The sequence below is a fragment of the Larus michahellis genome, chromosome 5 (assembly GCF_964199755.1).
Source record: "Larus michahellis chromosome 5, bLarMic1.1, whole genome shotgun sequence".
Taxonomy (NCBI): domain Eukaryota; kingdom Metazoa; phylum Chordata; class Aves; order Charadriiformes; family Laridae; genus Larus; species Larus michahellis.
The window spans coordinates 75,025,849-75,048,699 of record NC_133900.1 but is presented as its reverse complement, the minus strand read 5'-3'; the positions used below and the strand labels follow the sequence as shown (position 1 = coordinate 75,048,699).

Genomic DNA, 22,851 nt, shown 5'->3' with positions numbered 1-22,851 from the left:
GAAGACTCCTCCTTAGCTTGGCGGCGCCTCTCGTTTTCGCTAAGATGACTACTGCTGCAGAGATCTGTTGCCATCAAAGGATCTGAGCTGGTTTTGCATACCCATGAGGTCCTCCCTTGGTGCCGTTGTCACCCTCAGCAGCTAGAATATTCTGCCTTCATCTAGATAGTGGGGAAGCTAACACTCCGCATGGCAAAGTCACGAAACACAAAATGTCAAATCCAGGTAAAACATGACAAATCAAAGAGAGTAACATTGGAAAGCTGCTTATTCCGCAGCTCATGAACCCTCTTTTCCCACCTAACTTATCAGTAGAAGGAGCTTCTATTAAATAGGGCAGTCCAGGACCACGGGGCAGCAAATCACCCAAGGGCTGGTGAGTTTCCAGTGATCCTTCTGCTGGTTTTACCTGCAGGTGGGTTTTGGGGTTGTTTTTTAGTTTTGCTTTTCCCCAGTGAAATTCCTCACTGTTTTAAGGCTGCGTGGTTCCCATTCCAAAAAGTTCTGTTAACTCATGCGACCTCTGAAGGAATTAAACATGGTTTGCTTCCTAAACGGAAAGCCACTAGAGTATTTACATAGTGAAGTAGTCTCTTAAGATTTATCTCCTCCTTCCTCCTGGATTTTAAAAGAAAATAAATTCCACTTGCTTGAAGTTGATTTTTGCTTTAATATTTTTAATGATGTGTTGAGGACAGTGGGCTGGAAGCACAGGGATTAGAGTGCTCGGTTCTCTTCTCAATTTTGTCAGGGACACGTGTTAATTCAAGTAAACTCTGACCCTCCTCTTCTCTTCCTCCCCAGCATACTCTGTTTTCTATTGTGTAAAAGATGTCTAATGATACATATGGCTTTAGATTCTTACAGGTTTATTTAATACTGAAAATAATGCCTTTCGCAGAAATGCAAAACATTTTTTCTTGGGTTTATTACGCTTCCTCCTAATTCCTGTAGATCCTTTAAATCACATTTTAAATGTCACTTTAGAAGCACAATATCATGTTTAGTGTTTAAAAACTAAAAAAAATTATTTTTGTACTTTCTTCACTGTCCTCCCATCTGCCAAAACTTGGGCCTTTTGCAAATATCAGCAAATTGACGTCAGTTCATTTACCCTTAGGGATAGTAAATTATTACACAGCTTAAGTTATAAAAATAAATAACTAAGGAGGGTGGAGAAAAGAGATGGAAAACAACAAAAATCTATCACAGACTCTCCCTGGATTCGGAAGAATATATGATTATAGCATTAAAATGTCCAAACAATGCAACCGAGCAGAAGGCGTTAGAGCTTGGGCCTTAACTGGCTCTGCATTAGGCAGCGTTAATGTTTTTATACAGCCTTTGGAAAGCTCAGAATTGACCTGTCTTTATTATTTTTATTGGCTCCCTTGATGATAGACAAATGGGGCTAACCTGAGGCCAACATAACCAGCAGGAAATTTGGGTCATGGGTAGTTACATTTTTAAAACTTGTGTTTTAGGGTTGTTCAATCAGGGTAATTGATTGATTGTTAGGCGGTGCAGGGAGCCCCTAAATCATCGGAGGTGGCCAGATAATGACAATCTGCCAGTGGATTTTGTTAGAGGCAAATTTCCCAGCTCCCTGCGGAGCCGTGCTCTGCAGTGAGGCTGCGAGTCCCTTTTTTTTTTTTCATGCACTCTCCAATCCAACTAGCCTGTTTGGACAAAATAGCCTCTGAAACTTGGCAGTTCCATTTGAAGTCCTCTGTAGTGCCATTTCCCAAGAGATAAGGGAAAAACATTCCAGAGAAGTTCATACCCCAGAAAGACCCTACATGCGTTCTGAAGTTAACGGTTTATTATAGCTCTTTAATTTTTTTTTCTCTTTCATTTTTACTTTGAAGATAAGAGGTGGCAATTGTTGCTTTAAGTTGTTGAGTTTTAGCCCGCCCTACAGTAAATCATCCTGAAAGTTTAAACCAATTTTTTTTTTAATCATGTACGTTTGAAAGTTTGCCAGAGATGCTGTACACGTGTACTTTCAGGAGCTGCTATCCTCAGGCAGGAGCTGTTGACCCCACTGTTTTATACGACCGTGTGCATCCTCAGTGGTCCATGCATTTGGATAATTTGTGCATGCAAAATAGAGGTTTTTCAAGAACTCATCTTTGGTGTTGTAGGAGCATGCTATGAGATATTTAGAGATGGGGTGAAGTAGACAGTTTGTCTGTTGGGATGGGAAGGGGGAATAAATGATGCGTTAGTAGATGGTAGATCATGTTCAACAATACATGGCATAGGGCTTGACTCTCCTGAAATGTGAATTCAGGTTAATATAGATTGATGTTTGTCATGTGGTCCAGAATAACTCCACATGTAGGTTAATCTTCAGTTCTTAGATTTTTTAGGACTGATTAGGCTTTTGTTCGTTGCAGGTGGCTTCCTCCTGGTAGCTGCGTACCTCTGAATTCCTCGAAGTTTTGTGTTTTTCCATTTTAGGAACCGGTTGGTCTGATATTTATTGTACTGGCATACAGATGAGAATTTGTTTGTGTCACTTTTCAAGGAAGAGAGCAGGTAATACTGAGCTGAGGCAGGGCTGAGTTGAAATTTGGGAACCAAACAGCCTTGTCCTGAGGGTGGCCCAGCTGCCAGCGTATGCCAGACCGGTGCCAAACACCATGGACTTGCTTCCCAGATGGAGCAGCGCCTGGACTCGCTGTGCATGGGATTTAACGCTCCCTGCCCATAACACACACATTGTGCCAACCCCTAAAATTTTTGGCTCCCACATGCTTTTGACCACTGTAGCTTTGTAATTTACTGCTTCAAGTCCACAGTGTGCGCTTACTGTTAGGTTTAGCATGTGGGTAGTCAGAAAATTCTTCTCCAAGGTATGTATTTGAATAGGAGCATAACATCTGACCACATTAAAGTCTCTTGAAAGATGGGTCCATGGCAAAACAAGTATGTCAGGAGCAGGGTGGGGCCCAAAGTCCACAGAACTCTTGTTTCCTATAGCACAGGCTGGAAAAAAGTTTCTTGAGAGCGTGAGTAGTTCGTGCTTGCTTTGTGATTGCGATCTGTAATGTGTCGGTGTAGGTATAAAAATTACTGTTCCTGAGATGCTTGTAAGTGTTTATGAGGTTGTCAAAGAACAACTGAAACAAAAGAGAACCAAAACCAGGACCCCCTAAAGTGTTGTACGGAGGATGCCAGGAGATGAAACTTTTGGTTTCCATGTTGCTAAAGTTAAGAGTCTGAAACCCCTGCCCAGGTTTCAGAAAAAACTACTCAGTTGTCGTAAGACCTCAAAACTAAATTAATGCAGTCAAAAGCAGTGATAAACCTAATTGCTTGATTTTGGTATTGTAGAAACCTGTGTCTCTTTCTGGTTTGTTTGTTTTGTATTTTATTTACTTATGTCAATCTATTAAAGGGTACGTTATTTATATTTTTATTATTAAGTTACTGTACTATATTATTAAGTTACTGTAGTAACAACCAACAATTAATGTTTGCAGACTTGACTCTTTGGACTATAAGAGATTTGATGTTGCGCTGTACACTATGAATTGACCCACAGGTGTTCACAGGGAGCTAAGGGGCAGGGTACTGGTGTCACAGGAGACCTCTTGGATGCATCCGAGCAGTCACTGCCACCAAGAGAGGAAGGCTGCTCTTCTCTCCTCCCACACCTTCATCCCCACGCAGAGGCAGCCTTCTCCTCCTGCTTGCCTTCTGCTGGCCCCGCTTCTCACCCTGTCCCACTGCTGAGCTGCAAACTAACCCACAGCAGAAAACTAGTCTGTGGAGATTTCATGTGGAGGTGTGCATGTGCAGAGGGGGTGTCAGTTTGCCACTATGATCAGTCACTCCACTGTCCTGAGTGGCAGAGACCCACACAGTGGATCCAAACCCCAGCCCTGGTTTGACGTGACGTGGACGTCAGCATGGCACTTCAGGGGATGCATGTCTCAAGTCTCCTTTTTACAACCACAGGAAAGCTGCATGGACACCTCTCCCACAGAGATAAGAAGAAGCAAGTGTGGTTTCAAATACTGAGGACCTAGGACATCCCAGCAGACCCTCAGTTTCCCCCCTCCTTTTCTCTGCCAGCCTTCCTCTCCTCATAGACACGTTATGAGCATCTTTCAGCCGCACGGTCATGCAGTTCTCCCCGCTTCCACACAGCCTGTGCCTTATTAACCTTGGAGCATGGATGTGCTGTGGGAATGAGCCCGAGATGCTTATCACAGAAGGCTTTTTTGGTGTGGAAGACCACTGTTAGATGGCTTGAGAAGCTGTCGAGTGTGCTGCGAAGGAGGCAGAGGGAGAAGAGGGTCAGGGCACACACCAGGCAGGTGATCCCTCCCCTGTCCTTGCTCCTGTTGTACAGCTCCTCTAGGAAACCACGCCGGTCACTTAAACCACACGCTTCACAGGTGGTTCCTTCTGTTTCTGATTTTTTGTGTTTCTGACCAGAAAGCACAGGGTCCGGTCTGCAGAGGTGCTGAGAGCTCACAATAGCAACTGAAGTCAATGGGAGCTGGGCTTTGAACTCCCTGCTCAAGTACAAAATCAGGCCCAAGGAGGAGGACGAGAATTTAGAGCAAGTGTTTGACCTTGTGTTTTGTACCATTTTTACCTATACTGCAAAGATTGCTGCTCCCGCCCTCACATCTTACTGGGACAAGGAGAAGATCTAATCATCAGGCTTTTCAAGTGCTTAGAGGCTGCTATCATGAGTGCCTAGGAAAAAACTTGTAAGAAACTAATAAATTTTCTATCTGAGCAGCAAGTAAGTCACAGGATGACGGGCTGACAAGTGAGAATGCAAATATTGAACAATGTTTCATTAAACGAATGCTGCTATTATGAGAAATAATAACTTCTGGATGCAGGCAGGAGTATGACTGATGTCTGGTAAGCACTACGGGGACAATCTGACGGGATCTTCCTTCTGTTTTTCAGACTATTGGCGAGTCAGAAATGCCCAGTGTTTTGAACCAGTTATTGCCAATGATCAAGTCTTACAACAAGAGGACGAAAGATGATTATACCTGCGAGGATTTCCTTATCTTGCTGGTCTATATGTATTCTGTGGTCGGAGAAATCAAAAGTGGAAAAGAGCTGGAAGCAGCTGAAGAAGAGGTGAAAAAGGCCCTAGTCAAGGCCATTTGTGATGAGCCAGAGCCATCTCCTGTGTTGCGGAAAATAACAGGTAGGATTCTGCTTGTGTGGTGAGAAATTGGATGGCTGTGAACGCAGGAACTGGGAGAAACATATAAAAGCGGCTTGACTGGTCTGTGGTGCTGAGGGTACGTGAGTAAGCACAAGGATTTCCTGTAGATTTGTTCCATCTCCCATGTTCGCATATGCCAAGTGCTGACAGGCTGTTCTTGAATAGTGCTGAGTCTGATGAAAGCTCTACAAGTTGTTCTTTTTGTTAAAGGTTGGCGAAGTTTGTGTGTTTTCATAAGGTAAGCTTTTCCACAGTTTCTTTCATTGATCAGTGTAAAGTTGACCCTGGGAAGTCAAAATTAATCCTGGAAACATGTTCAGTGAACCACAGTTGTTTCGTGAATGCGCGGAGCTGGCCTGTCTGGCATAAAAGAAGAAATGTGTCTAAAACCAACATTGAGCTTTTTGCTGAAACGACATGAACATTAGCCTTTAAAAATAGCATGCTAAGCCTTTTTTTAGATGAGCACTCGTAGAGCAGAAAGCCCTAACCTCTTGTTGCTGGTGTCATGTTTAAAAAAAAAAAAAAAAGTTAAAAAACTTTCATTAAAATGAGTGAACTATGGCTCCAGGGTGGCGTATCTGAATGGCAGAAGGGATCTTGCTTCCTGGTGTCACTTTTCTCAATATTTACTAATAGAGAGCAGGTCGTCGACCAGGTCACCTTTGAGGTAGGGAGCATATGAACATAAACCAAAATGTTGTGAGGAGCTGACAATTGAAAACTTTTGACAAGAATGGGCCTAAGTGGCGAGTCTCGAGGGCAGTGGAGTAATTCTGCTGTTGGTTATTCTGGCATTATTCCCTGTGGATGCATCTGCTTCAAAACACGATTGTGGTCTGCCTGGTCTGCTGTTGCTTTGAGTGTAAAATAGTTTAATGGTTAAAAGACTCTTACTGTAAAAATGGGCATGTTCAGTCATATTTGCACTGTGCTGTTATTTTAATGCCATGAGACCCACAGTGTTCGAAGCCTTCTTGTGGGCTTTTGCTCTCCTGTTTTTCAATATGTGCTGCACGTCCTGTCCTCTATATGGTGCTTCCCTCACAACTTCAGTGGTGTCTTCTACTGGATACGGTGCGGTCATTTGTAAACCTCCATTTTCATATTTTGCCTTTTCTCCTATGATCAACGGTGTTTTGGATCACAGTTTTATGAATTTCCCTTTGTTGTGCCTAACGTAAGTATAGGAAGACCTGAAGTCTCTAAAACTTCAGTCGAGTACCAAAGAGAAGCTGCATTCCTGTGTACATAGATGCTTCCCTTGTTGCTCTCTGTGCTCTCAGGTTATGTAGTTGCAAGCACAGACGGACATCAAAACAGACATCAAAACAGACATTGTGCTTGTCTTATGTTCCATAACCTGTCGATAATTCCACAGTTTTTACAAATATATGTGTATGCTTGATTTCCAGAGTGCATGTTTCCTGAGTAAAAGTGAATATCTGAGTGTTTGCTCTCAACTTATGGGCAGATGAACAGGTGAATGAATGTTTCAGTACAAAGATTCTTCGGTTTATGAAATAAAATTACTTCTGTCTTTTTACACAGTGGGTGTCTGAAATATGGCATTAATCTCTTTAGGCGTAAGTATTCGCTCTGTGGGGCAATTGCCTATGAAAAAGAGAAAGCCTTGACACTGTGCAAGCACTGTTCAGCAACAGCCAAAGCGTTTGTGTGTTATCAACGCGAGTTTAGCCACAAATCCAAAACACAGAACCCTCCAAGCTGCCGTGAAGAAGGTTAACTCCATCCCAGCCAGACCCAGTACAGGCAGTTTTAGACCAAGCATGTCATTATTACATTATGAAGTTAAATGCATAACACAAAGCCAGAGTCCTTGCATCCTTCTATTTCTGTATCTGTGTGTTTAGCACAACGTTGTTTGTGCTTTCTGCACAAGTGTGTGAGAGTATTTCCCCTTGATTGCATACTTTTTTGATGCGTCAGCATTCTTTGTTTTTATATCTTATTTAGAACAACAGTTCTTTTGACTTATTCATATAAGAGGGGAAAAAAAAATTTACTGTCATGACCAAAAATAAGGATTGTTTTGGGAGGAGAGTATAAAACGGAATTTCTAGGAATGCCCCTTAGGTAGCTTTCAAGCCTTTATTCATCCAACAGATTGCTTTCTAAGCATTAGTGGAATTTGCTGAATTTGGAATTTGCGGTATTTGCAGTACAGTTGATTTGGGAAGACTGAGAAAACATAGAATCATAGAATCATTTAGGTTGGAAAAGACCCTTGGGATCATCAAGTCCAACCATCAACCCCACTCTACAAAGTTCTCCCCTACTCCATATCCCTTAACACCACATCTAAATGACTCTCAAACACATCCAGGGATGGTGACTCCACCACCTCCCTGGGCAGCCTATTCCAGTGTCTGACCACTCTTTTTGTGAAGAATTCTTTCCTAATGTCCAGCCTGAACCTACCCTGCTGCAGCTTGAGCCCATTCCCTCTTGTTCTATCGCTAATTACCTGTGAGAAGAGACCAGCACCAACCTCTCTACAATGTCCTTTCAAGTAGTTGTAGAGAGTGATGAGGTCTCCCCTCGGCCTCCTCTTCCTCAAACTAAACAGTCCCAGCTCCTTCAATCGCTCCTCATAAGATTTATTCTCCAGGCCCTTCACCAGCTTCGTTGCCCTCCTCTGCACTCGCTCCAGCACCTCGATATCTCTCTGGTATTGAGGTGCCCAGAACTGGACACAATACTCAAGGGGTGGCCTCACCAGTGCTGAGTACAGGGGGACAATCACCTCCCTCCTTCTGCTGGTCACACTATTTCTAGTACAAGCCAGGATGCCATTGGCTTTCTTGGCCACCTGGGCACACTGCTGGCTCATGTTCAGCCGTTTGTCAATTAGAACCCCCAGGTCCTTTTCTGCCAGGCAAGCATGAGCAGCTTTAGACCTACTCTTCCTTGACCTGTATTTTGCCAGGCCCGTGTTCTACATCCTGCTTCCCTCTGAATCTTGGGGACCTAATGTCCTGGTTTGAGGTACACCTTGCTTGCTGCTTGAAAGGCAAAGCAAGTGAAAATGGTATGAGCACCCACAAGCTTCCCGTCAAAGGCACAGCAGGACTTCCATTGTAGCAGGGCTGAAAGTCATGGAATAGATGGCAGTGCCAGTTTCCCCTTTTGGTACGATAGCGGATATAATGCTGAGACATCTTCTGCTCCCAGCAGAACATGCTGTGAACTACAGACCCACTGTTCCTTTTAGCAGGTGCTGGTTGGCCGGTTTTTACGAGGTCAGCCCAGGTCTGCAAGTTAACAACAGCCACGGGTCTGGACAGGTCATGGTCCAGACCTACAGCGTTCTGCCCTCATTTTACTCCAAGTCAGAAACAAGAGCAAACCTTTTCTGCTCTTAAATGGCCCCAAAAGTTAATTAGACTAAAATCAATGTCAGTAATTCTTGGAATCTCTCATTCATGATCAGAACAAAGCAATGCAGTCTTTTATTTTGAGTTTTCCATCAAGGTAAATGGTAGGAAGGATGTTAAATTGGACATGCCAGGAGAGGAAAGGAGGCTGGTTACTGGGTAGATTCAAGACATTCCCTGCTGACTCACTCCTCGCCTCCAGGTTACCGTGTGGGACCCAAGTTCCTGAATATTCAATATCCGTTCTGCAGTTAATCTGCTCTTACTAAGGAGCTTAACCTGCAGAGCTGCAGGTTTAACTTTCAAACCCTGCTGGTGATGCGTGATTGCACAGTTTTGGTTGTAGCAACAGGTAGCAAGTCATAGTTGCCTTTAAAAAGGCACACGGAATACTCTGCAGGCTGCAAAGCCAAGCACTTCAGAGTTGAGAAATGCCACTAACTCAGTTTCCCATGCAACCGTCATTTGACTCATGTAGCACTGTCTTCAGTTTCACGAGGTGTATTTTCTACGAGCCATGGCTGCATTCAGTGTATGGACTGAACACCACAGAGAACCAAGAAAATACAGCTTCAGTCATTCTTACACATGATGAATAAGTACTAATAAAGTAAGTGAGACTTTCTACATGATATTCAGCAAGTAACTTCCGCTGGGTCTCAGTTTGCAGTTCATGAAGTGGACTGGCACTCTCAGCTTTGTGTGACTCATTTTTGGAACTTGAAGAAGAAAAGCATTAAATTAAATTTTAACTTAAATAAACGGTATTAGTGATTACATTTCTTTGAACTGGGAGGACTTTGTGCTCTGATTCCCGATACAGCTGGTGCCTGATGTTTTGGTTTTAGTGTGGACCCAACACTGTACTGAGGCTGTTTGGTTGATTTAAGCTGAAATGAAGAGCTATATCTCAGCTGTGGCTCTGAACTGCTGCCCAAGTGCTTTGCTTTCCTCTTCTCTGCAAAGCATGGAAGGTGTGCAGGCTTGACAGTTACATTTTTGTTGGTTTTATTTGTTGTTCCCATGGAGTCGCTTGAGAAATAAAATGCAAAACCCTTGTAAAACTTTAGAAAACTTGACTTCTGAGGTCAAGTCATCAGTCGAAGTAATAGCCTGGTTTATACGAGGTATCTTTTATTCCTATTAAGCTTGTTAAATGTAAACTTCCTCATGCTTGCCTGAGTCTGCGCCTGTAGGAAATCTCCAGCGATGTGACTCCCTTGCAGAACTAGTGCAAACCTCCCCCAGAAGATGCAGCTCGTCGGTGCACAGGGGGTGTTTATGCTGTGTCTGGTTTTTGGTGTTACCTAGCGAAACGGGATTAGTATTTGCAGTAGTGGAAAAGAAGGCGATTCTCAGAGACGTGAGTCTATCCATCCAGTTGGCCACACTGGATTTCCCCGATGTAGCCGAGATGATTACAACCCTCTGCAGAATACGTTAAGACGCAGCACTTGCGTAAGCTTATATTGTGAAAGAAGCATAAGCGCTCACAATTTCCTGGCTGTTGAGTGTTAGGCTTCTCAGCCTTATTGTTGCCCGAACATATGTTTTCCAAAATATTTGTACAATAACACTCTATGTTTATGTAACACCTTGTTTCGTTGAAGCACTAAAAATATTCTGGAACCGTTAATTAAAACGAAAAAGCAAGACGATAATCACCCAATGAGATTTAAGAAATATGATACAATTTTTTTGTATGCATACTAATATAGAAGTATATTAGTGGTGTTGTGTTTGATGGAACTGTTAAATAATACGTGTTGTGGTAGACTATCTTAATGCCTTGGGTAATAAAACTGAATGTAACAGTTCCAAGATTTCTCCTGGGTGTAATTTACCGCAGACATATGTTCTTCATCACAGTTTCCAGCAGAATGTTACAAATTGGAGGGGAAACAGAATAGACCAAAACATAATGGAAAATGATGCTTTTCAACAGAATCCTGGGTTTGGGGGTATTTGCAGGGGGGACGTCTTTTTGGCAGCTGTTTAAAAAAAATCTGTATATCAGTATATATTTTTATATACTGTAAAATATCGTATTTATTTTATCATCTTATCTGTTCATCTAGTTTTGTTAGAAGTCCATGTAGAGCTGTGTACAGCTACAGAGGTATGCAAAAGTAATGCAGAGCCGCAAAGCAATTAAAAAATGTATTTTTTCAGCTGCGCTGTTCTCTCTTTTTCATCTGCAAATCTCTGTGGGAGCTTTGTAGAACAGATCTGCCTTTCGTGGTGTGCTCCGGAGGCCGGCCGGGCTGCGGGGCACCCAGCTACGCTGCCCACCTGCAGTAACTCCCAGCTGGTGGGGCTGTAGCCATCAGTTGCACCCTCTCGAGCATAGGAACCCTCTTGTGCCCGGAACTGCCGTTTATCAGCCTCTAAAAATGGAAATTTTTAATCATAAATTGTATTTCTGGACTTTTTCGTTGCATTTTCTAAATTCTGTGTGTCGAAGTGTAGGCGTTGACATATTGAGTTAGACACATGGTGTCTTGGCTGCTTCTGGTTGTCCTCAGCACACGATTCTTGGGGGAGATGTTGCATATTAATGAGGTTACACATTAATGAAGGTATCATTACCTTATTGATAACGTGGCCTAAATATCGTGAGTCCTAAAGTCAATCTGGGTTTTGTGATAAGCATTCACATTCCTAGACAGGGACGGCCAGTTCCCTCAGAGGACAGACACACTCATTTTTATTTGGCTGTGGTCTTGGCTTCACTGCTGGTTTGGAGCAACGATTTCCCAAACCTGGTTGTATTATGGGTAGGTAGGTACGAAATTCGGTCCTTGGCTGCAATTACAACGTAGTCCCTTTGGATGTGATTGAAGGTACCACCCGCCTGGTGTAGGAGAGGGCTTCCCCACCTTCCCAGCGGAGGTGTAGCTCAGGTATCTGCCAGTGGGTTCTTTTTCCCTACCCCACATTCATGCCGTTCAGGAAAATATTGTGAAACTGCCATTGTTTCAAACCATAAAATCCAGGAGTAAATTCTGAGTGATTTTAAATTTCCCATGCTTTTATCAAGAGCGTTTTCTATAACGTTAATGAAGTTTCCACTAGTTCAGTGAAAGGCTAGCCCTGTCCCTCCCTTGTATAATAGCTTATTTCCAAGTAATCCATGAGTTTCACAACAGAACCGATGGGAGGGGGGGGGGAAAGGAAACTTGAAGAAAACATTTGTGCTTTTTTATTTTATTTTGCTGTTTATTGAGAGTTTAATCCTTATTACAAAGAGACTTTTTTCACATGTTCTTAAAATTAAAACACATTATTAAGGGCAACATGTAGACAAATTAGAGAAGGCTTAATCTGGAATTTCTATGCAGTGTAGGTATTCATGCTCAGAACTATAACTGTATTTATGCAAAATAAAATAGAGCTGCAACCACATTATTATCTTGCTATCATTTAGGGAAATAATAGAAAAATCAAAATCAAATATTGTCCCTTCTGAGTTTTCAAAGATGACATAATTCAAGAAATTCAGAGTTTTATTCTTTATTTGGAACATTTAGAGAAGTCCTAACCAGCTGTACTGTCTTCAGGGCTTTCCCAAGAGCTTCCCTTTTCCCCGTTCATGCTCCGGGAGCTCTGCATTTGCGTTCCCTGCACCGAACCCGAGAGCGATGTGTTCGCAGGCGCTGGGTCCTGCAGGTCTGGGGTACGGGACTCGGGTTTAAGCGTTGCTCCTTGATTCCAGGCGCGCGTGGGAGTCTGGCTGCCGGTAAGTTGAGTCGATAGGGATCAGCTCCCCACCAGAGCAAAGGTTTATAAACTAAACTGTTTATGTTAAAAGTTCATAGAGTGGGTTAGGGAGGGTGGGGGAATACCTCAACACATCAAATAGCTAAACATTGAATGTCCAGACAGGCTGCTCTCTGAAATACCGATTAGCTGCTTCTAGTCCCTGACGCTAAAGGGTCATTTTCGTGCCTAACTTTAGCAGGACAGTTTTGCACTCCGGTTTGATTTGCGAAGAAGACCTCTTCCCACCAGGTTAGGCTGTTGTATGTGCATGATTAGAGGCTGTGCCGTTTGGGGAATCTGCTCTGTCCTGTAGCCTGCGAGTCATGACTGCTGCTCCATAATGAAGGCAAACGCCAGAAATGCCACTGCATCTGGTCTGTGTAGAAATAAATCTGCTGTGTTTTAGAGAGGAGCTGTAAATGCTGGTGTGGTGTGGCTGGGCAAACTGCGGGGCTGTTGCCGTCGTCGTGGATGTGTTACAGGGAAGAAAAACTTTCTCATAGGATAGCTCCACTCAAATGATAAAAAAGAAAGTCATCTCAGATTATAGCAAATTTTCTTTCTCTTTCTCCCATGCTCCCTGTGCCTCCCCCAGGAGCGAGGAGATGGTCCCTGCCCCGCAGACCCTCCCGGGCTGGCGTGCAGATAAAGCACAGTTGAAATGAGTTTTCCCTTTTGTCTTGGATGACAAAATGTAGTCTCTGTTGATAGAGCTAAATAGCTTCATCCTGCCACAGAGCAGACATTATTACTGCGGCCAGATGAAACCCAGACCATTTTCTCCCCAGTTCTGAAATGAGAGTTTGATGCTCAGGACATGGGTTTTTATTCCTGTTGCCCCAGCTGATTTTATAGGCACCTAAAATACCCCTCTCTCTGACTGGCAGAGGGTGTGTGTGTAAAGTGACCTCCTGGTATCTGTCTTAATTTCTTGATCTGTTTTGGACACGATCCAGTGGAAAGTATTTGTGGTCCAGCAGTCCTAGAGGATGGTGGATCCGATGTTCACCCTTCCAGGAGCACTGAGAAGACAAGAGCAAAGCTGGTGCCCGGCAGGCGAGAGGGGCTGCCTGGGGAGCTCCTGCAGTTTAATCCGCCCTGAGATGCTGCCGCGACGCTTCAGTCCTTTGCTTCATGGTAACAGAGCTGTTGGGAAAAAAGATCACTTCACACATCCCAAGATATTAACCTGACTTACATAAGAGTCACAAAAGGATTGTTATGACTTCCCTGCGAAACTGGGGAGAGATGGGGTATGCACCGAAGCAATGTCCTGCTCTGCTTTAGCCACTGACCCTGCAGGCACTGAGTGCATGTCCTAATTTTTGTCAGCTCTGCTTAGGTCCCTTGAGTTCTCCAAGACCTCGGTACCTCTCCACAGTGACCTTTCTGAAGGCTTCTTCCCATTTTAGTTCAAAATCCACAGTTGGCAAATGGGAGATGAGCGAGCCACATCAGCGGTTGCTGACTTCAGGCTTTTGTATCACTCCCTGGGTAGATTTCCTCAGCTATTTCTCGGCTGGGAAACGTGGAGGGTTTTCTAGTGAACTGTTTGGGAGACATATTGTTTGTACTAGTGTCGTGGATTAATTTATATCTAAATTTGCATATGTATGGTTTTTGCATGTCTTAAAAAATTAGGCAAATCTTACAAATCAGTATAAAGCTGTGGTACTAGAGGTGAGAAAATCAGGCCACTTGGTACATACGCAGGGGTGTTTTGTTTGGATTTCATGATGTACATTAAAACGTATGGCTGAAGATAATCTCAGTAGAAGCCCAGTGGAGTTGTTGTTTTTTCTTAAAGTTTTTTTTAAACTTTCATATGTTGTCTGTTTATTTTGTCTTCAGCACCTGGTCTCAGTTGGCTCCAAACTGGATAGTAATTTTCATTGAAGTGTTTATAACATGAAGTCTTTTTTTTTTTTTTTTTTTTCTTTCTCCTTTTTTAACATGAGACATATGCCTGCAGCTCTGCAGGCCGCTGTCCCGCTGCCAACTTAGCAGGACAGCCAACTGCAACAGGAAACCGACATGGTGCAATTTTCATTAATGATTTGTATTCTCTTTCAGCATGCAAATTCAACAGCATTTAGTGGATGCTCCTGACATCAAATATCTCTTCGCTTTAAGCAGAAAATGAAAACAGAAGCTGCTTTAGAATCAGGCAACTTTTTAGAAGGGAGTTGTATGTGTGTGTGGCAAGGCTAAATCCTTTTCTTTCTTCTTTCCATTCGAGTCACTTCCTTGCAAAACCTTAAGGTTTTGGCATATTGTAAAATTATGAGTAAATTCTTGCTGTTTTGCAGAGCACACCCTGCCTGGCAAACTAAAAATAGTGAAGTATTAAATAACTGTCAAATTAAGAAAAGAGAAGAAAAAAAAAAAAAAGAAAGAGAAAAGGACTTGTTAGTAGTCACCACCCATATGACAGAAATCCACTGAGATTTTGGGGTTTTGTTTTTCTTTTGCACACAGGCACAAATGTTAAGGTCTTTGCTGTAGCTTGCAAAATTTTACTTTGTTACATTTGAGTGCCTTCTTGTAAGAGTTTCTAAGTATTCTATTATAATTCTTGACAATTTGGTATCTGTTTTAAATACCACACTGTGTGCTGGATGTGATGGCACAAGGAGAGACAGCATCGCCTCTGCCAAGACAAGGAGGAGTAACTGTCAGCTTCAGATATTTCTAGTTGTTTTCTTCACCTCCCTGGTGGTGATAATTCTCTTGTGCTTACCGTGAGATTTTATCAGGGGTGTATTCTGTCCTTTGAATTTTGGGCAGTCATCCTATTTCAGGCTAGCGATCTCCATGTATTTTAATGATGACGCAATGTGTTGAAACCCAATATTTCAAGAAGCAGTTGAGTCCAGCCGTAAAATGGGAGTCATAAGGCTGTGTGTTAATCACAGTGTTAAACTAAAAAAAATCTCTTGAATAGTTGAGTATAACCCATTTTTATTTTGCAGAACCTTTGCCGTGTTGGCCATCTTAACATCTCAACAGCAGCACCGGGAATATAAAAGTCACACTGGAAAGAATTTTTGAATTTAATAAATAGCTCAGTGATTTATGGCTTAAACATACATCACTTGTTTATGCAGCTCACTAGTCAGCATGCCCTAATTTTCCCCTCTTCATCCCAGGCTTTGGAGGCTCATGGATTTTGGCTCTGGACGTCGTCTTGTTCAATCATTCATTATAGTCAAGATAATTTGCTTTCACATGCATTTTATTTTAAGGATCAGGTTCTGCTTCTGTATAAATGAGTGTGAAAACATACACTGAAGCTCCTCCTGCCTGCAACAGTCCTGACATCAAACTTAAGGGACGAATCAAACTATCGTGATGTGATCCATGGATTGATTCTCATGGAAGGGGACAAGGAGGATTAAATATTTTCATTGATCTGTCAACCTTGCTAATACAGCTTTTTCTTAATATAACAATTGAAGTGCCTTCCTTAGAATTGTTGTTAGTGCTGCAACTGTTTTGTTTTCAATAGCATCTAAATAGTGTCACGTACTACAGAAGATCAAAAGCTCTGTCGTATTTCAATGAATACTTTCTCACGTATCTCTTCACGTGTACTCAAGCCCTGACTATAAACCTAAGAGGCAAATCTCTCAGGGTCTCGAATTTTAAATCAACATGGGGAAGGTGCTCTCATAGTCCCTTTCTCCATATTTGTTCTTGTTTAGTTTTAAATTTTATAGCTGAGTAAATGTCACCTCTGGTGGTTAAAGTTCAGGTCAAGTTACATTTTGCTGTGACCCTCCTGCTCTCTGTTGCAGACACCGGGACTGTGGTCTGTCAAGACAGGAAAGTTCACAGATCATAGCCTACGGATTATTTTTTTTTCCCCTCTCTTTCTTGGATATCCTTTCATCAGGCAAGAAAAACTGGATTGAGGGAGTTCTGTTAATTGAGAGTTTTTTGTAAATAACAGTGATGTTTGCACCCTACACAATTTTAGAAAGCATTATGCATCGCTGAGGCTGATTTAGAACCAGATGGTTGATTCTCTTTTAATTTCCCACTTTATTCGTTAAAATAAACATTATTGTGGAAATACTTGCCTGATGAGAGGTGGCAACAGCCAGTCGTAGTCAGACATTTATTTAATGAAAAACGATACAAATATGTATTTGACTTGCATGGCTTTGTGTAAATGTGGGGAATGCGTGGGTATTATGTGTGAATGTTCCTGGTTTATTCAAATCTCCTTCTTCGGGCTTTTGTTTTGGGTGCTGTCTGTGCATATTTCTTTTACAAATCTGTGTACGCCGTATGTATTGATGTAGCCCCAAGACTTTAAAAAAAAATAGAGGGAAAGATAGGTAGATTTCGAGTTATAAAGGAGTCTTTGGGGAATGCTTATAGCCACGGAGGAGTGCTGCAGCCTGCTCACCAAGCCGAGCTACCCAGATGACAGCTTCTTTCCCAGGCTGTTACCGAATATCAGCACGTATATGCCCAGGAGGCTCCCCAGAGATATGCTCCTGTCCCGGTGGGAATTCTGCCTTTCTTCCTTATGTTCCTTAAAATGTTGAGCAATTGGAGAATATATAGACATGGCTGAGGCTTGTGTTACCTTAAAGGATGTTTATTAGAATGGAGGCCGCAAATGAGAAAAACCTAATCAAATAAAAATTCAGAAAGAGCCTTGCTTCCAGTAGCCTTGCTTACTAGCAGATGAGAATTAGGAGTCAGAGAAAGAGAATCTAATTCTTCAGTTTCTTCATCATCTCTTCTCTTCTGCCCCTTTCTGCCATCCTCTCCATCCTCTCCATCCTATGCTTACGTTCCTGCAAATCCTGTGCACTAATTGAGGAAGAAATGTCAGAAGAAATAGTAAGGGCTAATCAATTTCATCCGTATTTCATTGTTCATGCTGGAGAACCGTAATTCTGGCATTTGTTATCTTTTGAGTGCTTGCCTTCGCAAACTCACTGTTGTTCCTTTGATGCTTCCAACATAATTTCCCAAGTAAGCAAACAAAACACTTAAAAGCTGAAACAACATTTTGACTGTTGAGAATGGTACTTATTTTACTGGCACGTTCAGATAATTTGGCTGCACATCATAGCTGTCGGCTGCTTGCACTAGTGACCAGTGTAATAGCAAGTTGTCTTCCAAACGGACCAAATATTTATCAGCGGGTAAACATACCATGTAGGCTTTGCAGGTATTTGAGTATCACAGAATGGCAGGGGTTGGAAGGGACCTCTGGAGATCATCCAGTCCAACCCCCTGCCAGAGCAGGGTCACCCAGAGCAGGTTGCACAGGACTCAAATAGTACTCAACAGAGTACTGAATTTTATGAATAATGGATTCAATTTGATATTTTCTGCCTATATTCCTTTAGCTTTTTTTGTCTCTTCATGCCAAAGCTCTTTTCCCCCACCATCCATCTCTTTTTCCTCCCTGTTCATCTGTTTTTACATCCACCCCCATTTCCAGCCCATGGCCCCAGTTCTTCCCTCTGCCTCTCCGTCACCCACATGGATCCAGTCCGCCCTTAGCTCCTTGCTGCGCTTCCTTTTATGGCCCACCTCCTCCTCGTCTGCCTTTGGTCTCCCCAGGCTCCCCCCTGTAGGTTGTCTCCCACCTCTGCTCCATCTGTGTATGTAAGTAGCTTCCTTACCCTTCGTTATTCCTAATTTCAAGTCAAGCATTTATGGTGGGGAGACTTCAGTGACCAGTTGTGGTATCCCCAGATGAAAATGCCATGTTCTTTACTCTCCCACTCAGAGATCACCTCTGTTCCCCAGAACAAGCTACTGTAGGATAGTTCCAGCCACAACTGGTTGCCAAATTGATTTTTATAAAGGAAAAAAACAAAAATAAATTAAGGCATTAAGCTTATTTTTGTATAGCTCCTTAAAACCCCTCTGTTGCTACATTTCTCCCACAAAACATGTACTTGTACCAGTCAGGGATGGAAGTGGAGTATGCTGGGTTTGTTCCCACCACCCTACTTTAACCCAGGTTTAAAATAGGAACCTTGTCTGTCTATCTGTCTTTTTATGACTAACAGAAAGAGGTTTTTCAAGGGTATGATTCATCTTGTTTAGTTGGGTGTGTTGAACCTGCCTTATGAAGTACTTGTCCCACCATTCCCAAGGGAGAGGCATGGGAACCATCCTTCACCAAGCTGGTTATGTACCTACGGAGCAGACATACCTGCCTGGCTTGTGACCTGTCTGCAAGGAGCCACAGCGGGATGGGGACGGTCACTGCCCAAGCCGCTCCTGGGGGCTTCATCAGTAAAGGTCAGGTTACAAAGGTTGGATGTTGCTTTGGTTTTGTTCATAATTATTCATTCGTGCCTTTCTATTTACTTCACATTCTGCAAACCCCTTCTTTCTTCAGAAATAGTCTTATACTGAAAGTTCATCTCCTTTCACCGGTGCTGTCTTTGTCTAAAGGTCTGGATATTTTACTTCAAGTTCATGGCCCTAGCTTATATCCATGGTGGTTCCTTCTCAGCATTTCTCTGTGCAGAAAATAGACATTTCTCTGGCATATATTTTGAGAAATAAGAATATTTATAAGTGATAATATATACTCATTTACCGGTTTTATAAGACAACAAATTACACTGGTATTTTTTCTTCCATTTTCCATGCCTGTTTACCATCTGCTTCTCCAGCAGCGCAGTGTTTCTGGCAGATAGATAGGAACTGGGAGGGCATCATGCCTTTTGTTTTGCAGTAAGTGGGGGGTTCTGCACTTTACAATGAACATGTCCCTTCCTTAGCTTACTCCCTGGGTTTGAGGTCCCATCTTGTGTCTTGCCTGTGCAAATAACTTCTTCCAGTCTCGTAGTGGTAGACAGAGCGGTTTGGTTTGTTTTTCCTTGTAGCAGCTGTGATTGTTGATTTAATATCTATTTGATTGTCATATATTCACGAGTATCTCTTTCCTTGTTTTGAGGAGATAAACTGGGATGAGTCATAGAGCACTTATTCCCAGAGATAGCTTCAGCAATCGAAGCGGGACCATGAATACTTCAGGCAAAAGTACTAGATATTAGGCATAGATGGTATGAAGGTCACTGGTTTTTGTTATTTTTCCCCCTCCCTAAGTAGATGAAGTTCTCTTCAGACTGCAGAAATACCAATTAGTGTGCTTCATTCTGAAATGTAATCGGATTTAAAATGTAAAAAATCCCTTTCGGCTACAGTGTAACCGGGCCCCTAATTATGACAGGCATATGTTCCCCTCCATCTTTCTTCCCTCCACCCATGTAGATAATTGTCCTTCTTGAATGATTTCTTCTTTGTAAAAATCTTTGTGACGTTGAACTCCTGCTTTGCTCAAAGCAATGCTGTTATCTGGTGCATTAGGTTGGTGTTGTTGGATTCTCGCAGGGTAATATACAATATAGTTACACTGATTACTTGCTATTTCGTGTGTCATCTGTGTTTTGGAATATCTCAAAGCTTGTCAGTCTTCCGCTGGGGATTACATCATTTTGAGGGTCTCAACCGGTCTGAAACAAAAGCATACTTCAGTGGTAAAATATGTATGCCCGGACAGCTGGCGGTCTTTCAAGGCTCCAAACTTGACACAGAGTTAATCTCAGAGTAATGTATTTTCTTCTATTCATAGTAACTAAACAATTATTTCCATGCTGGATTTTTTTGCCTTTTTAAATTATTTTTTTCCTTTTTTAATGTAGGGTTTTCTTTATGGATGGTAATTACTGACATAAAATAGAGTTCTTTATTTTTTTTCCCAGCCACTGCAGGATTTTTTCTGGGGTGGTGATTTTGGTTTCTGCATGGTCTTTGAATGTTTTCATAGAATCACAGAATCATAGGGTTGGAAGGGACCTCTGGAGATCATCTAGTCCAACCCCCTGCCAGAGCAGGGTCACCCAGAGCAGGTTGCACAGGAACGCGTCCAGGCGGGTTTTGAATGTCTCCAGAGACGGAGACTCCACCACCTCTCTGGGCAGCCTGTGCCAGTGCTCTGCCACCCTCAAAGTAAAGAATTTCCTCCTCATGTTTAGGTGGAACTTCCTATGCTCAAGTTTGTGCCCGTTACCTCTTGTCCTGTCGCCAGGCACCACTGAAAAGAGCCTGGCCCCATCCTCCTGACACCCACCCTTTAAGTATTTATAAGCGCTGATAAGATCCCCCCTCAGCCGTCTTTTTTCCAGACTGAAGAGACCCAAATCCCTCAGCCTTTCCTCATAAGAGAGGTGCTCCAGTCCTCTAATCATCTTCATAGCCCTTTGCTGCAACCTCTCCAGCAGTTCCTTGTCCCTCTTGAACCGGGGAGCCCAGAACTGGACACAGTACTCCAGGTGCGGCCTCACCAAGGCAGAGCAGAGGGGGAGGATGACCTCCCTCGACCTGCTGGCCTGACACTCTTCTTGATGCACCCCAGGATGCCATTGGCCTTCTTGGCCACAAGGGCACATTGCTGGCTCATGACCATCCTGTTGTCCACCAGGACTCCCAGGTCTCTTTCCACCGAGCTGCTCTCCAGCAGGTCAGCCCCAACCTGTCCTGGTGCATGGGGTTATTCCTCCCCAGGTGCAGCACCCTACACTTGCCCTTATTGAATTTCATAAGGTTCCTCTCTGCCCAAATCTCCAACCTGTCTTGGTCTGTCTGTATGGCGGCACAGCCTTCCGGTGTGTCAGCCATCCCCCCCAGCTTTGTGTCATCGGCAAACTTGCTGAGGGTGCACTCTATCCCCTCATCCAGGTCATTGATGAATATATTGAAGAGGACTGGACCCAGTACTGACCCCTGGGGAACACCACTCGTCACTGACCTCCAACTAGACTCTGTGCCCCTAATCACGACCCTCTGAGCTCTGTCTTTCAAAAAGTTATCTATCCACCATACTGTCCATTCATCAAGCCCACTCTTCCTAAGCTTCCCTATGAGGATGCTGTGGGAGACCGTGTCGAACGCCTTGCTTAAGTCAAGGTAGACCACATCTACCGCCCTCCCCTCATCTATCCATCCAGTCATGCCATCATAGAAGGCTATCAGATTAGTCAGACATGATTTCCCCTTGGTGAATCCATGTTAAGTGCTTCTGATAGCTTTCTTTCCTCCACATGCCTTGAGATGACGCCCAGAACGAGCTGTTCCATCATCTTTCCAGGGATGGAGGTGAGGCTGACCGGCCTGTAGTTCCCCAGCTCCTCCTTCTTGCCCTTTTTGAAGACTGGAGTGACATTGGCTTTCCTCCAGTCCTCAGGCACCTCACCTGTTCTCCAGGACCTTTCAAAGATGATGGAGAGCAGCCCAGCAATGACTTCTGCCAGCTCCCTCAGCACTCTCAGGTGCATCCCATTGGGGCCCATGGACTTATGAATATCTAATTGCTCTAATTGATCCCTCACTCAATCTTCCTCAACCCAAGGGAAGTCTTCCTCTTTCCCCATTACTTTCTCCAAAGCCTGGGACTCCTGAGGGCTGGGCCGAGCAGTAAAGACCGAAGCAAAGAAGGCATTCAGTAACTCTGCCTTCTCCACATCCTCCGTCACCATGGCTCCTGTTTCATTCAACAGTGGGCCCACAACTTCTCTGGTCTTCCTTGTTTTGGCAATGGTTAATTCAAATTAACAGTTTTTTCTCTAGCGGTAAGCCTGATCTTGTTTTAAACGTTGTAGTCTCTCTGCTATTAGCTTGCCTTTTTTTTCAGGGGCGGACCTTTAGGGAGAAAGTTGCCTGCACCTGCTAAGCTACCTGGTCCCCTATTGAACTAAACCAACAAATTGGTATCACAGAACATACCAACCCATCTTGTAAGCACTATTTTTGTTGTAAAGGCTTCGTAAGGGTTGATTTGAGAGACAACTAATTGCACTGGGGTGAATTTCATCCCCATACCCGCTATATAAAATGGCTTCAGAGCTGTAACGAGAAGGTGCTAGAAAAAACGGCAATGCAAAATTGGACTGAGAATTTGCCATGTGCATACTTAATCTAGATTGTCATGCTATGCGTACTACTTTGTCAGATTTAAAAGATATACACTGCATTTAACTTGTTCTGAGGAAAACCTGTCTGCTAAACTAACCAACTCACAGCTTTTATTCGGGCGGCCCAATTCCAGGCTCCTGCCCTGGTGAGTCCTCTTTCGGTATCAGCTTCTGCCGTGGGGCTCACCCGTGGACGGGCAAATCCTGCTTTGGGAGCCGCTGCGTTCAGAAGCACGGCGGGAATCTCTCCCGCAGACCCACGAGGTAAGGGTGTAGCCAGCGTGCAAACACCTGCAGAATATTCTCCGCTTTAACAGAGTATCTCTTTTATTTTCCTAAAATATTATTTCATCAAATATTTTTATCCTGTCTCCCTAATGTTAAAAATTTGCCTTTCCATTTGAAAGAGGATTTAGGCATAGAGTTTGAGTAACTAATATGAACTAATAATAACAAATATAAAATATAAATGAACTGATGATATTAATTTATTTTAATTTGGCATATAATACCAATAAGTAAA

At 43.1% G+C, this 22,851-nt stretch overlaps 1 protein-coding gene across 1 annotated transcript in view; it reads left to right on the top strand.

Annotated features, from left to right (window-relative positions):
• Positions 1–22,851, top strand: part of SCFD2 (sec1 family domain containing 2) — a 208,105-nt gene that overhangs the window by 84,587 nt on the left and 100,667 nt on the right. Inside the window, exon 5 of the mRNA XM_074588057.1 lies at positions 4,939–5,188. Coding sequence (XP_074444158.1) covers positions 4,939–5,188 — 250 coding nt within the window. The remainder of the gene's footprint in view (positions 1–4,938; positions 5,189–22,851) is intronic.